The sequence below is a fragment of the Struthio camelus genome, chromosome W (assembly GCF_040807025.1).
Source record: "Struthio camelus isolate bStrCam1 chromosome W, bStrCam1.hap1, whole genome shotgun sequence".
NCBI lineage: Eukaryota > Metazoa > Chordata > Aves > Struthioniformes > Struthionidae > Struthio > Struthio camelus.
In genome coordinates this window covers 34,256,906-34,272,829 of record NC_090981.1, presented here as the reverse complement: position 1 = coordinate 34,272,829, position 15,924 = coordinate 34,256,906, and the positions used below count along the sequence as shown (strand labels likewise).

Here is a 15,924-nt window from a genome sequence, read left to right as displayed (position 1 = left end):
AGAGATCTAGGGTCAAGGATCCACTTCAACACACAGCCAAATTTGAGATGTTTAAAGCCAGATTTTTTCCCAAATACTTCTGTTTCGTAGCACTGATAAGTTCAAAGCATTGTTTCAATTGATCTATGTTGCAATTACAAATACTCAGCATTTGTGAAAATTTTGCCATATATATATCTCAGGCTTAGAGGACTTAAAAATCAAACAGTCACCCCAATGAGTATGAAGTGACTTGTCCATTCTCACACATGCATTTTATGAAAGGGGTGAAAGGAAGATTCAGTTCTCTAAGGATGCAATTCGATTGTCTTTTTTTTTTTCTTGAATCAGGATAAGTGCCTTCTACATTCCAACTGCAGGAATAAAAAAAGAAAGTATTCTACAGATCCAATTTTATTCACTCAATAGCACTAACCGATTTCTTGTGCACATAAATGACACAGGAATCATGGAAAGATAATCGCATCCCCCATACACAAGGGACGAAAATAAGGTCTCACAGACAATCTTAATTCTGGCAGTTCTAATTTTCCAAATTTTGAGTGCTTGATGTACAATCTTAATATTATTTTAACCTTTTCACGTAGCTTCGCAGCTTTTAAACAGCACTGAATTCCATCGTGCAGCTAGAGCAAACTTGAAGCTTTAGAAGGGAGGGAATCTTTAGACCTAGAGTGAAAGACTTGAATATCTAACTGCAGCAGTGGGTAGTCATCTCGTATGAGGATCAGCCATCCCCTGGAACAAGGCACTTTGTCAGGAAGTTTCTCTGGTGTAGAGAGAAAAGGGGTATGGAGGGCTGGAAACGCTACGTCCCGTTTCTGACTCTGAAAGACAGTCTGTTGGAGAGAGGAGACACTTCGATCTGGATCTACTGCAAACTCTGCTTAGTTGCTTTGCCAGCTTCCTCTACCAAGTGAGGTCTCTTCCGTCTTCCATCACCCATCCCTATAAGAGGGCTTTCTAGTCTTTTAAGTCTGTTGAGCAACAGAAAATGTGTTTTTCAGAGGCAAAAGGCAAACCGTGACGCTAACGGGACGCTCCACCCCGGCGCGCTTGCAGGCTGCTGCTCTCAACCAGACACCCCAGGCTTCCCCACCCCCGGCTCCAGACACCGGCAAGACACCGCTCTCGGCCTCCGACACGGCTCCTGGCCTCGGCCAAGCTCTCAGGGGGCCGAGCTGGGCCTGCCGCGGCCCCGCAGGCCAAGGGCAGCGGCGGGACGCCATCGGCGGGACGCCATCACCGGGCCGCCGCCGGGCGGGCAGGGCCGCGCTCCGCCCCGCCGCCGCCGCCGCGACTCCCCCCCCCCCCCCCCATCCAGCGCGGGGGGCGCCGACGGCCCGTCCGAACCGTTAGGGAAGCGCGTGGCCACGGTGCGCTCCGGAGCCCCGGGCCGCCCCTTCTCCACGGGGCGGTACGCAGCCGGCGGCACCAACCCGGACGTGCCGGGGAACCGCCGGGCGACGCGGGGCCTCTAGTGCTGCCGCTGCTCCCCGCTCGGCTCCAACGCCGGGCGAGCCCCGACCCCAGCGGGAAGGGGAGGGGAAAGGCGACCCCGCCAGGGCCACTTACCGGCCGGGCTGCCCCCGCGGCCCGCTCGGCTCGGCGCCGACAGCCCAGCGGCCGCGGAGCGTCGGTTACAGCGGGCCGGAACGGCCGCGCTGCCGCCACATCCGGGGGCGGGGCGGGGGAAGGCGGGAGCGGCGGCGGGGCGCAGCGCCAGACCCGGCCCGGCCCGGCCCGGCCCGGCCCGAGGAGCGAGAGGGCGGCCGGCCCGGCCCGGCCCGCTGCGCTCCCCATGGCGTGTGTACGTGAGCGCGAAGCCCGGGCCGCCGCGGCCGCCTCCTCCGAGGAGATGGCGGCTCTTCCCGCGCTGCCGGCTTGGCCGGCCGCGGGGCCCCGCGTCGGGCGGCAGCGCCGTTAGTGGCGCAGCCAGCCCCCGGTAGGCCGGAGTTGCTCACACCTGCGGGGTCTGTCCCAAAGGGGCGCAGCACCCCCTGCGACCTGCCGTGTGAGCGTCTCTGGCCCTACTTTCTTGCCGCCTCTGGCGTACGCGAACCGCGGCAGGTAGTGATGTGTCATCGTCCCAGGGTAGCGCGGCTGAAAGACCAGGAAGCGCTCCTAAGATCCTACCGGGTTTCATAACGTGGATTTTGTGTGTTTTTGTTTCCTCTTCATTTGTTTTTCTGTTAACAGATGGCAAGTGGTGGCCAGAAGCGGATAATCCAGTTAACTGGATTTAAAAAGCAAGAAAAAAAGGCACTGCTTGAATTATTGCTCAAACTGGACTGTGTGCTTATTGATTCTAAGGTATTGTTTTATTTAAGCTCCTACTGGTGAGAGAAAGCAGCAAAAAAAAAAATTTGCAAGCCTTAAAGGATTATATAGAAGCTTGGATTTGTGTATTAGTAGCCAAAAAAAGTTAACCTATTTCCAGTAATAAAAGTGTGTTATGTTTTCTTGTTTTCCTTTTTTTTTTTTTACAGAAATACAGAGATTGTACACACCTTATAGCAAAACAGCTTTGCAAGAGTGAAAAGTTCTTAGCTGCCTGTGCTGCAGGTGAGTAAAATAATTGCTGTAAAATGTCATTGAATCATAATATTAGGACAGGAAATAAGCCTTAGAAGTGTTCTAGTTACCTGTTTTCATGTCATGAACTGACTTTTACCAACACTTACTCTCTGTGTTCCATTAGTCTTGATTATTAGCAAAGCCCTACGTTCAAATTTGGATGTACTTTCTGGTTTTTTGCATTATTCCTAAATAATTTTCATCTTCCTTTATTTATTCTGATTTGACTCCCAAACAGAAACCATGTTACGTATCAGTTGCATTGTAAAGTCATATTCCAAATGATGTAAGTACTTTAAAACAGGTTACTTGAAGAGGCGTGGATGGAGTATGGACAGCTGCAGTTAGCATGGCTTTTTGACATCAAATTCACACACATCATTCATTAATAAAGATCACTGTCTCTGAAGTTTCTGCTTATGCAGCGACAGAAAATTCCACACCCTTACTTCTGCCATTTTACTGATGCAAGTCTCTAGTCTTTCCTCTTCTGCTCTTCTCTTACCTAAGGGCTGATGCTCAATTGCTTTACTCATGCAACTAAAGCTTTTCAAAATAAGAACTCTATATTTTAAGATGTTGTTTTTTTAGACAGGAACCTGGAAGGCTTTTATGATGAGTTCAGAAAATGTTAAGTTACAAGATTTCAAACTGCTGATCTGTTAACTGTTTAAATGTGATCCCTATTTTTCCTACATCATATTGTACCAAAGTATTAAAGCAATTTTTAGGATGGATAATCTCAGATTTAAGAGACTGGAGACAGAAATAGATAAGTGTTGATTTGGATTTAAAGCTAGATGTAAAATTCTTGATCTGATGCTTGCGTTTGCATACCATAGTATTAGCTATTTTCAGTTACAGCTGCTAGAATTGAGAGATATATGGATGACTCCTTGTGTCTTATTAACTATGATCAAAAAGTAAATAGAGTAGAAGTTTACATGAGAAAAGACACTTTAGACATAAAATTTGTAATACTGAGTTAATATTATATCATAGTTTTGGAGATTTAAGACATCTGGAGATGTTTTCTTTGAACTGAGTACATAATGTACATATTGTCCACTTGACAATGCAAAACTATGTCATGTTTCTATATTCATAAATACTCCTCAATACCAGCTGGTACTACTTAATTCTGGAAGAGGTGCTATTTTTATATAATCATTGTTTTCATCCTTGATGATGGAGAGAGAGCGTTCATTCCTAATGCGATTTTTCCCAAGTAAGTATAACAATTCATCTTTAATCCCATTTAGAACTCTGTAAACATAAATATTAATAAGAACATCAGTCTTCATGGACTTCTCAGCTGACTTTTTGAGATGGAAGTCTTGAAATTAAAGTGGTTTTAACATATAAGTTATACACAGCATGCCTTTTTCAGTCATAAGTCCAGTGGTACCTATGCTAGATTATGTAGAAGTACCATCTGTGCTCCTGCTCTGAGACATTTTGCCAGTCAACCCTGCTGTTCTGTGAAACCAATTAGGTTTACACAATTCCAGTGAATTTCTCTTACAGTATCTTCTGTAGGTTGCGTTTCAATACAGGAGCAGGGCGCTAACCACAGCCCTTGACCTGATTCTGAAAGAAGAGAGAGACCATGAGAAAAAGGCAATGATCATTACAGATGGTATCAAAAGCATACATGCAAAAGAAGAAAGAAGAGAGGCGGAGGAGGTGGAGCCAAGGGAGGAGTGAACAGGATGTGAAAAGAAAAAAGGGGGAAAGAAAAAAGTCTAAAACCATATCCCACTAATATTGGCACTCAGTACACTTACAATGCTAGTAATATTAAGCATATATAAAAGAAAGAAATTCATTCCTCTTTTTAATCATATTTTAATATATTACTTCAGTTTACTGAAACTAAACCCTTGGCAAAGAAAAAAAAAAGATTTGACAGCATTCTTGCATGTTATATAAGGCCATCAAGTGTACCTCAAATCTGTTCTAGTACTTTTGTAAAAGTGTCAGTGGTATTACAAACTAAAGGGTTAAGCAAGGTTCTGTGCAAGTCCTAAGAATAAAATCTGGGAAGCTGCAAACTTCCACTTGCAGATTTTTGAGAAGATAGGCAAGTATTTAATCTGGGAAGGGTAAAAAGGTCCTTCATCATTAAAAGAAAACAAGATGATCATTTTCAGTGGCATTGTGAGGTTTTTGATTTCAAAATGTGAAAAGGAGACCTTGCAATAGGAAGAAGTTTTTAAAAAGGTACTTACAATTCCAGCTTTTATTTGCACAAGAAAGGTTGAAGTTAATTTTATATTAGATCTTCAGTTGATTGCCATTTGTCTACACAAAAAATCTTCTGTGGCTGACAGTTCGTTTGCTTTTTAGGAAAGTGGATACTAACTAAGGAGTACATAATTAATAGCGCCGAAAGTGGCAGATGGCTTGATGAAACAACGTACGAATGGGGATATAAAATTGAAAAAGACACCCATTATTCACCTCAAATGCAATCTGCACCTAAAAGATGGCGCGAAGGATTGACACACACTGGTGCTCCAGGGGCCTTCCACAGATGGAAAGTTGTCCTCCTTGTTAAGGAAGGTGATAAACGAAGGGATCCTATTACAAGGTAGGGGGAAATGTCTTAAAGCTGAAGTAATGAAAGATAAAACACATATAAGTGAACAAATTTTTTTTCTTCCATCCCCGTTAATTTGATCTGTAACAACCTCCAGTCCTTCAAAGTATGAATTGTTTTCGTTAATACACTTCCACACATTTTTATAATGGTTGCAGTGTTAAATGCACACTGACTTCTTTAAATCTTTAAAGAAGATTTTGTAGCTTGCTTCCAGTATAGTGTCAAATATAACACACATTGTCATATATTTGCATCTTAAGTAATTTGCTTGCAGAAACTTTCTTTGTGAGACAAGGTACATAGGCTTATGCTTTTTATGAGTGTTATTTTGTCCACGTTACATTCAAATCATAGCCACAACAGGATATATTATTTCACTTGGGTGGATAATCTGAGCCAACTGTGAGCTATGTCTTATTGATGCGTTCCATGTTCTGACTAACCTGATCTTTCTTTGTGTCACTTCTGTGCAACAGCTCCCTAGTTCTGAAGCCCTAATTTGTACTGTAGCAAATCTTTATGATACAATGTAAATACAGATAGATCAGAAGGGAAAGGGCAAACATACAAAGGAAAAGCGGAGAAGAGGAAAGCAACTGGAAGTGCAAGAATTTTGGGACAATGTTTATTTTTTCCAAACTCTTCCTACACACCTAGATTCCTCAATTTAACTACTGCCTTGAATCACAAACAGAGTGTATTATGTAAAATTTGCTACTGAAACAGAGCTCTCCATTACAAGATGTTGCTCACTACAGGAGAAGATACTATCCCACTCCTCTGTCAAAAACCTAGTTAGTTGGGAGCACTTCTCGGGTCTGATCATGCATACATTGTGTGTGCCCTAATTCTGTACAGGGCGTGAAAACAAAGTGTACATCACAGATGCATGGGCAAGCAGGAAAGTGCAGTGTATCCAGCTGATTATGGTATCAGAGCTGCAAGGTAGATCACAGAGTACCTGCCTGCAGTTCATAAGCACCAGCTGAGATGCGGCTGAAGTTACCATCTTCTAATTCTGTCAACTGAAGACGTTCTAAGTAGGCTATTCCCTTAGCTGAGTAGAAGAGTTTACTATGTACTGTCTTGCAGAAAGGTACATTCATTCTGTTACACTTCTGAAAAACTCTGTTTCCAGTGAAAACTGCTTCTGCAAAGCCTCCTGATAATGCCATTGAAATGCTGTCTTGCACAACTCTCTGTTTGTTGACAGTAAAAGTAACCTTTAACAGGAACTACATCAGCAAGGCAAAAGAAGAGGGAGTTTTGGAGAAGGAACCTGTTTTTTTTCCAGGCAGTTTTCTGCATACTGATGTGGGGATCCTTTTACTCAGGCAGAAAACATTGAAAGGTAGATTTTCTTTTGTCTCCAGTAAGCACTGCCTTCAGTCATAAAGGCTACCGCAGCACTGAGAGAAGATTGATTTATTTTTTCTCTAGTACTTAGTGTGGCTTTTTTCCCTTTTATGCTTTTCTTGCCATGAATCCCATCCTATTGGTAGTGTAAGCGTGGGAGGCCAGCATCCTTTTCTTTTTACATATCTGGATTTTGAAAAATGAACATATATTTAACAATTCAGAAGACCTTTTTTCTTCCTCCACTATCTTGTCTGACATCTTTTCTAAAAAAATATGAATCATTGCAGCAGTACCTCTCTGGAAATTCCCGCTGAGGAAACTTTTACATATAATGTTGCCCCAAACAAATTTGTTTTCTGTATATAACACTGGGGGGCACAAATGCTATAAATGACTCTAAAATGAACTCAAAGACTGTATTTGCAATATGAAAATACCATGTTACAATTCAGAAAAGCGGTGTTCCGCTTTTGGTAAACCCCTTGATTATGGCAAAACTCTTAATTGAAAGACCCACTAATTAACCCACAATCATCGTGGAGGACAATAAATTATAGCTGTGGTCATCTAAGAATTTGATATCTGAAAAAAAAATGCTCAGAAACTTTCTATCAGATATGTATCAGTGGATTCCTTCATTTGCTCAAGGCTCTTAAGTGCCCTTTTAATGAGGGATGCATAATGTCACACACCTAGAACCCTTATTCTCTTGCACTTGCATGCTTGTAGTTTGTGAACAGTAACGTAGCTTTAAGCAATATTAATATAATGCAGTAAATACATCTTTCCAAATGTATGTTTATTTAGAGTTCTAGAAGCTGGAAAGGCAACTGTATGTTCATCTCAAAATGCAGGGAGAGATATTACTCATATATTCATCGATGATAAAAGTTTTCCTACAGAAAAAAAACTCTTTGAAGCTCAGTTTTACCCTGTGCGGTATCTAGGAGATTACCTTTTTGAGGTAAGTAATTTTAAAAAACATACCTAAAATTCATTTTTCATTAGCATCGTTAGCAATTTATGTCGTCCTTACTGATTACTATATTATATGGCATTTATATTAGAGAGGAATACAGTCAACCTGGATGTTTTGAAATTTAGTTAAAAATAAAACAGCTTTCTAACAGAAAAATTGTCTCTCCCAAGGCAATATTTTGGTTTAGACCAGTAGAAATAACACCAAGGAAGAATACTTTATTTCTTCTTCCTCTTTGTACTCCTCCTTGGTTCCAGTTCTGTGTTATTACTACAGGAAAAATGGTTCAGACTTCAGGAAGAAGTTCCAGTAGCTGCTCCAGAGTAGTACCTGAAAGTAGTGTAGCTGACCACCAATTAAACAGTTAGCTAGTTATTCACAAAACACCACAAGAAAAATAGCGGATCTTCTTCTATATTCTCTTTATTTTGTTAATGGTTTCAAATACATATATATGTGTGTGTATATATTTTGTATTGGATTTGACACACACCATTAACATCCGTTAAAATGGTATCCTCATATCTTCATGCCTCACTATCAATTTAATTACTTCTTTTGTGAACTGATCTCAATTGTTTACCTTGTATTCATAACATTAGAAATTATGCTAAAACATTAAGATTTATGCAACTAAGCAACCCAAGCAACCCTTGACTGGGAAAAATCAGTGGCTGTAACATGAATCCTATAAAAAGGGATTGTATACTGGGCAGCAGAAATTCACTCAATATTTCTATACTAGGAATCTAATATAAGCTATTCACCTATGATCCCTGTTCAACCAATGCATTGAGATTGATGCTGCTAGAATGCAAGTTTTTCATTTCCTGAAACAGGTGTATGAACTGCTATCTGAGCACACCTTCAGCTTTCCATTACTGTGGAGGGATCGTTCCATACTTGTAGGCAAGTAAAGTTAAATAGATTTTAATTAAAGGACAGTATATGCAACCTTATGAAAACAGAGTAGCGTGCCAAGGACTTCTTGTTAAGAACTTCTCACATTACCAGCAGACTATATGCTGTAATGCTTCTCCATTCTCATCTGTGGAAACAGAAAGGAGTGACATAGTTGTCTACATTTCAGAAAATATTCAGAAGTCCTTAGGATTCAAAATCACAGGATGCCCAAGTTATGGAAAGACTTACACTCAACTTTGACTTCTTCCATGTTAGAAAACCTTTTGCCATTACTGACAAAACCATTCTCTTCTACTAGTCAAAACTTAAATTCTTAAGAATGCAGGCTCTATGTTCACTCCGAAGCCCTTGTAATAGAGTGTTCTTCTGTTAACTGAACCAGAACATGAGACAGTATTTCAGCAGATCCACTAAGACATGAGGATCTGAATATAAGATGTGGTACTTTATTTGAAGAGAGAAACCATATTAAAAATCATCTGTCCAGAGAGATGGAGTTTTTGGTTGGAATGACTTAGCCAGATGAGGCATCCAGTGCAACTTCAGATTCTTCAGTGTTAGGTTTACCATTCAGCCAAAATGGAACAGAAGTTAAATGCACTGTGATGCAAAAAGACAAGGCAAAGAAAGAAAAACAGCTTGATTGTATTTCAGTCTCCCATTTGAACTGATGAGTGGACATGCCACTGTTAAGTGAATTTCCCTGTGTGTGCAGATTCCCTAGAACTAGAAATTATTCTTACAATTTCCTGTGAAAGAGAGAGAGAGAGAGAGAGATGCCTTATGATTCCTAGTCCTTTGCTTACCAAGACCAGCATTATCTTTTCTTACAGATCATTTTGATGAGTGATCCTATGCAGGTTAAGACCGTGACCCTGGTACGCGTTCTTCTTTTCTTTACTGTATACTTTCTCCTCTCCGTTCTGGAACAGATATATTCAGTTGTTTGTCAACTTGAGCACCAAACAATGACCTTGTGGCCTGACTAGAAGCTCATGCAATAGACACAGATGCAACTAAATTCTAAATACCAACCGAAAGCTTTGAGGGCTTGGAGGAACAGAATTTAATCAAAAAACAAATATCAAAATTGCTATTTACAAGCAAGAAGAGGCAACCAGCCTTTGTTTTTACCGAAATGTGTGTTGAATTCCTGTATACTCTCACTATTTCCAAGTCTTCTGATTGTTTCAAGAAAATCAAAAATTTGAGCCCTTTGTTAGTTAGATCGCATTTGTGATACAGTAGAAGGTGTCTGTCCTTTGCAGCTATTAGGAGGTATAGCTGACCAAGCAGGAGAGTCAGATGCACTATTCAGACTTTCTGCATTTGATGATAATCTTCATAGCATTTTGACGTGGAAATACTCAAAGGACTCAGAAGATTGCTTTCAACTGTGAGCTCCTCAGACTATGGGGTGACTTTACAGTCAGCTGCTAAATAGAAAACCTTACTTATATGAGCAAGTAGGAATTAAAGCCAGAGTTGTTGCTAGGAATAACATACTTAACCTGAAATCCTTTGGATTTCCCAGATCCAAAATGCAGAGAAAATTTCCTCTCTGCGTTTTAATGATCAGTAGAGTTCTATGAAAAGGTTGAAGGGGGTGTTGAAAGGTCTTAGTGTTTACATCCTCTATAAATAAGACACATCAACATGGGATCTCAGCTTAGTACTTACTCTCTTAATGAAACCTCTACAGGGAAACTATTTTCTATTTCACCTTTCGGCTAAGTTAGACATCATATTATATTTAATAGAAGAATGTGTCAAGTATTTATGACTACGTCATCTGATCTCTGTGAGAATAAAGTGTTTCTTGCTGTGCACCCTGAATTCCTCCCTGGTACGATAACAGTGTTCTGTCTTAACCAGTTCATTAACTTGCATGTATCTTTTTTTCCTAGACTTTACTAAGTAATTCACTTTAGAGGCAAGGGGAGCATTAGCTTTCTATTCAAATGCATCTAAAGAACTCAGAAAACTGCCAAGACTCTTAGTCTCTTATAAGGAAAAGAATAAAACATAGGCAATCAGATCACAACACTTATCTAAATATATTAGGCTTTATCAACAAATGTCATGAACACACTCCTGTCTCTTTCTCCAAGAAGTACTTGGCACATGTTTCATTAGGACATGACTTAGAACTCTCCAACTGTGTAAGTCTGTAGAGCTGCTACTTGACTCCTAGCAAAAATAAATACCCTCCTCCCTGCAACATACACACACACATTTTCTCCTAAGGCTTTGTATTCAAACCAGATATTGAATTCAGCAAAGCAGTGTTATTCTTTATTTCAGTGGAGCTGCTATAGTCATTGCCTTTCAGACTATTCTGTCACTTGTTTTGTATGAACACATTGCTTCATCTTTGTATTTCAGATCTGTTCATGTAATCTCAATGGCATAACTTCTAGTGTTAAAATACTCTGAGAGACTCATTAATGACTTGATCCTATAAGGTGTCAAATGTATTGGTTCAAGATGTTAAAGCACAGGCATGATTTTAGGGAGCTGCTCTCAAATTTAAACACAGACTTCAAATGCTTTGTTGAGTGCACACTGGAATTTATAGCATTTTGGCAAGATGGTTACTGTATATTGTCTGAGTGTCAGTATTTTTAGAAGGATATTGAAAATAATGCAGAAGTGCCACAAGACGTAAAGACTAGTTAATGTCTCAGAGTAGAATTTCTGTCCTACTTCAGTAGGAGTTTAGTCGTTCTTGGCTCATCAAGAGCTATTCAGAGCTCTTCTCAAGTTACCGAAAGATTTATTACACTTTTGTAAAAGTGCAACAAACTCATTATTTGTTTAAAAATGTATAGTTACGCTCATGCCAAATATTTTTGTTTTGAATTGCATATTTAAGGGAACATCTGAAAATAGAATGAAATACATGCAGCTTTTGAAGCTTTACACTGAAAATCTCTTAAAAGTATAGAATGTTTATGGCTTGCCTCTTCTCAATACAACCACCATTGTGTTTATTTCCTACTATTGCTTTCCATACAGTACCTGAAGTCACCCTTTAGATTTAGGTGCTTGAAGTCGAATGGCCAAAAGCCACCCCAAGCAAATCTATTTCACTATGCTTGTATAAAATCCTTCCGTACCTGCTCTGAAAAAAAATGGCCTTCAGTACAGTGACTAAGGGGGACCCTGCAGCGGTATCTACAGTCCTAGTGATCACATCTAACACTCCAAGAGGAGGCTATTTTTTATGTCTGTTTGTCTGAAACAATGATGATGCTTCATTCTTAATCTATGTACATTTAATTAAAACATATATTGAACCTTACCAAAATGTATTGTTCAAATTATTGAAATAATTTTTAAATACAATTTGGAGTTACTTTTTAGTAACAAAAATTACCTTCTGGCTTTGCTGAGAGTCTTCTCTATGGAAGTGTGTCTGGTTTCAGTCTGAATTACAGAACAGTTTGAGAAATACTTGCTCATTCCCTATACTGAAGAAACAACTGGAAACTAAAATAAAGAACTTATAAGATTTAAATTACTAGTTTTGTCCATCCTTATAGACAAGAACTGAAAGGATTGTAGTGGCTGTTATGAAATGAGAGTCTGGTCTTAGTCAAACTGATGAAAAATTGTATTTAAAAAATCCTTATTATGCTTTCTTTTAATTGAAAAGGCATGGAGTTTGGTTTTAGTTTTCTAAAAGTCCAAAGAACAAATCCATTATAGAAACTCAGCTTGCATTTCAGTCACAGAGATTGCACCATGGTTGGAGTCAATTAGAGAAATAATTATGGGGAAGCTCATACTGATGGTGCCTATGCTATAACTACCTACAACATTAATGATTTGTTTCCACAGCTGTTTTATCTGGCGTGTAATGTCGACTCTTGAAAAATACATAAGCATGCATGTGCACACATGAGTTTACAGCAGGATATATGGCACATAAAGCTGTTTTGGAGCATTAGTTCTCTATGCTATTTGAAATTAAAAAATAATGACTTTTTTTTTGCTCTTCACAGAAGGAAATACAAAATACTGAAGTTATCCAAATGAATCATTTTCTAGCTGCACAAGAAACCAAACAAATCATGTTTAACATGCAGCTTGTTGAAATGAAAAATGCTGTGATAAAACATATGTATTTTGCTCAGGTAGGTAACACTTTCTTAGCATAAAATGTAAAATACATATAATTAAATTTATCTTTCATTATAGATAGTAGATATTTTAAAATGTTCTGAAATTGTAATAATGCCTTTTAGCCTGCAGTGTTTAATACCCTATTTACTACAGTCTACCATTAACTAAAATATAATTTAGTAGGGCAAGTGGTCGACATGGGCATGGGGAAGACATGGTGGGCTATTTGCAATTTCAGTGTACTATATCAGATAAAAAATAGCTAGTATTGTCCAACAAAATGTTATATCAGATGATAGTCTTTCAATGACTTGTCTGTTATCTACCTAAATTACACTAACAAGCTTTTAAAACCTACCATATCCTAGAGCAAGCAAACTTTTTGTTGATTCATATGAATGTTTTTTTATTACAAGTAGAAAATAAAGCTAAATGCAGTCTTTCATTTTAATACTGACACATATCTAATCATGATAAACATAGAACATTAGCAATTAAAAGCATTATTTCATATCTAGAAACAGAACAATTAATTGCTTTGAGTCAGGGTATATTATTTCTGTATGCTACATTGACTCCAAATGATGTTGTGTAAGTATTCTTATAGCTCACTTGCAGAGAACAAGATATGATTTTGTAACTGCAGAATCAGGTCCATTATGATATTGATATAAGTTCTCAGTAGCAAAAGAATTAGAATTTCTAAGTGCTCAATGTTTAGTATATAAAAACAAAATTGACGAGCTGAACGCACCAGCTGCTTAAATGTATGCCCTCAAATGCCCCGTCTTTTATCTGTGACATTTTATCAAGACCATTGCCTCCAGACCTTTAAAAAGTAAATGCATCCTTAACTTCTATTGTATTGTACGTAGAACAGGTGCACTACTTTGCAGATTATTTTTCCCTCAAACTATTAACATGAATAGGAGCAGAAGGAGTGATCATAATCCTGAGGACAAACTCTCCTAAAAGGCTTTTTTGATAATACATAGAAATACGATCATAACACTAAGCTATAACTAGAGGTAGCTATAGTAGTAATACGTTTTTGCACCTACTGCCATATCTTCAGGTCTCAGTCAACTTGCAAGATGAATCCAAAATCTATATTTTGTCATAGGAAAAGTGGAAAGACTAAAACCACTAACATTTATATAAGTAGACCAAAACTAATAAAACTGTCATTGTATAGCAACTGCTTAAACAAGGAAAACTAAGAAGGATAAAAATTGCCTATATTATTTTCCTTTTAGGTCACTAGTCCTCTTATTTCATGATTTTGTGATCTAAATATTAAAAAGATAAATTTAAGTAGACTGCTATGTTGAATTTTTTGCTTGAGTCATGCTTTAAAAAAGCTAACATTCTTTGTTTTAAATACAACGTTTATAGAATATGTCTGTTAGTATCCAATGTACAGGTTGTCTTTATCCTGTTTTACAGACTGTTAAACGTAAGTCTACTCAAATAGACCAGCTGAATGAATGCAATCCAGAGGTAAGGATTCTTGCAAAGAGGGCATGTTGTGTACAAGGATTTTACTCTGAGGTTAGACAAACACACTTTTATTGCAAAATTAGCTATCAAATAAGCATTTTAAAATATTTTGATTATCCCAGCAGTCTAATAAAAAACCTGAAGAGGTAAATAGAACTTCATTGGAGTTGTGGTTGTATGTCAAGATTTGTTCTTTCTAGCTTTCAGTACTTCCCTCTTTATCTTGAAGAAACTCGTTAATACTACTGCTTAAGAGAGCTTTACCTGTTATTGTTAGAAGAAAAGAAACAAATATGGCCTGATGTGATTTAGAGCATCTCAAATTATTCAAGCACTGTATTTTTGCAATAGCAATGAAGGAGAAGTATATGCTGCTTCTTGCAGTGCTCATGCATTTTTGTTAGTAGGGACAAACTTTCAACTAAGATTGTCTCACTATAGAAAAAAACAGTACTTATTCTTACAGCAAAAATTTTAAACATCATCAAACAGGCTACAGAGTGTCCTGAAACAAGTAGGATATGGCGGATTATATTTTCCAGTCCTTTTTTGTAGTTACTTTGATGAAATTTCATTTTTCTAAAGTATTTAGTTCACTTGTTATTTTTCTTGCCCTTAAGCCAGTTATATGGCATAAATCAGTTATAGATCAGTAACAGTTCTTATTAATTCTTTGTTATGTGTCAAGTAAATAAATACTTCCAATTTTTCCCCCTTTTTCTAGCTATAGTACTAAGAATAAAGTGTTCAAGGATAGTTTGTTAAAACAATAGCTCTCGACACTTGAAAAGACTTATACCTAGCAGATATTAACTACTGTACTTTATATGGTGACTTCGGTACTTTCAAAAATTAAAAGACCCTAAGAAAGAGGTATCCTGCTACTGAGAAAAGTCCACCAGAGGAGTTTTATATTGTCTTTCCTTATGCATTAATAATAAGATGAAAAACAGTTCTCCCCTCCTTTCCTGTCCTGAATGTGATGCAAAAGGCCTCACGTTCTTCTGAACAGCTTTGTTTCAGTGTGCTTCTTTCCAAATAACGTGTGGATGTTGCTGGTTGTAGCACAAGAATTTTCAAGTGATGTAAGTTTCAATCACAATATAAAAAGACAGATAGTGATAGGATCACCAAATGAGGGCCAGAAGTAATGTGCTCATCAGTGCACAATATACTAAGTCATCTTCACACATCTAAAATCCATGCAACGGAGAAGTTGTTCTTTGGCTGCCATTAAACAGTTTATGGTTGCCCTTTAGATGTGCTGTTTGCATATGATTAACATTACAGAAGTATGAATGCTACCATTATTTCCAAAGGAAATACTGTGGAGATTTTAATAGTGCATATATAAATGAGAAAATTGAAATAAATGTGAGCTGCATAGTCCATATGCACAAAGACCTGGTTAAAAGCAAATTGTCCGGATGAGCAGGGTTTTTTATCATTAATATAAGACTGGTATGCATTAGAATCTACTACAGGAATCTCAGAAATGATACCTCTGCAAAGAAACCAAGTATCTAAAGCTGATGTGGAGCTCATTCTCTGAGACACTTTAGCTATGATTTAACTATGATTATGCTGTCTTTCAGCCAGTTTAACCTGATCTCATAAAGTCTTTAGCCTATTACTAAAACATTTTTGGAAGAGAATTTGCTAATGTCAGTCTACCCTGTTGAGCTCAAAACCTCAGTTGGACTTAAAGTTTATGTTTTTCCTTAATTTTAAAGCAATTAGTAGAATATCTTCAGTAGCATTGTGTCTAATGTGCCTTAGGAACCAAGTTTCTTGGCAAAGATCCTAAAGTCTTCAAGGTGTTAGGGACTAAACCAATAATAAATGTATGTAA

The 15,924-nt window shown here is 38.3% G+C and overlaps 2 protein-coding genes across 23 annotated transcripts in view; one reads left to right on the top strand and one right to left on the bottom strand.

The window, feature by feature from the left end:
- Positions 1-1,707, bottom strand: part of LOC138064345 (uncharacterized protein KIAA0825-like) — a 262,588-nt gene extending 260,881 nt beyond the window's left edge. For 14 of the 18 annotated variants that reach the window (XM_068926410.1, XM_068926406.1, XM_068926400.1 and 11 more), the window contains exons 1-2: positions 1,576-1,707; positions 576-977 (exon numbers count right to left, since the gene is read on the bottom strand). The gene's annotated coding sequence lies outside the window, so the exon portion shown is untranslated. The remainder of the gene's footprint in view (positions 1-575; positions 978-1,575) is intronic. The other 4 variants (XM_068926407.1, XM_068926408.1, XM_068926417.1 and 1 more) reach the window with 3 other exon arrangements.
- A 4-nt stretch (positions 1,708-1,711) lies between these two features.
- LOC104150287 (SMC5-SMC6 complex localization factor protein 1) overlaps positions 1,712-15,924 on the top strand; it is a 36,653-nt gene continuing 22,440 nt past the window's right edge. The window contains exons 1-8 of one of the 5 annotated variants that reach the window (XM_068926419.1): positions 1,712-1,810; positions 2,200-2,313; positions 2,490-2,565; positions 4,927-5,170; positions 7,349-7,505; positions 9,278-9,322; positions 12,452-12,583; positions 14,019-14,123. In XM_068926419.1, the coding sequence (XP_068782520.1) occupies positions 1,802-1,810; positions 2,200-2,313; positions 2,490-2,565; positions 4,927-5,170; positions 7,349-7,505; positions 9,278-9,322; positions 12,452-12,583; positions 14,019-14,123 (882 nt within the window). In that variant the 5' untranslated portion in view covers positions 1,712-1,801. The other 4 variants (XM_068926421.1, XM_068926424.1, XM_068926423.1 and 1 more) reach the window with 4 other exon arrangements.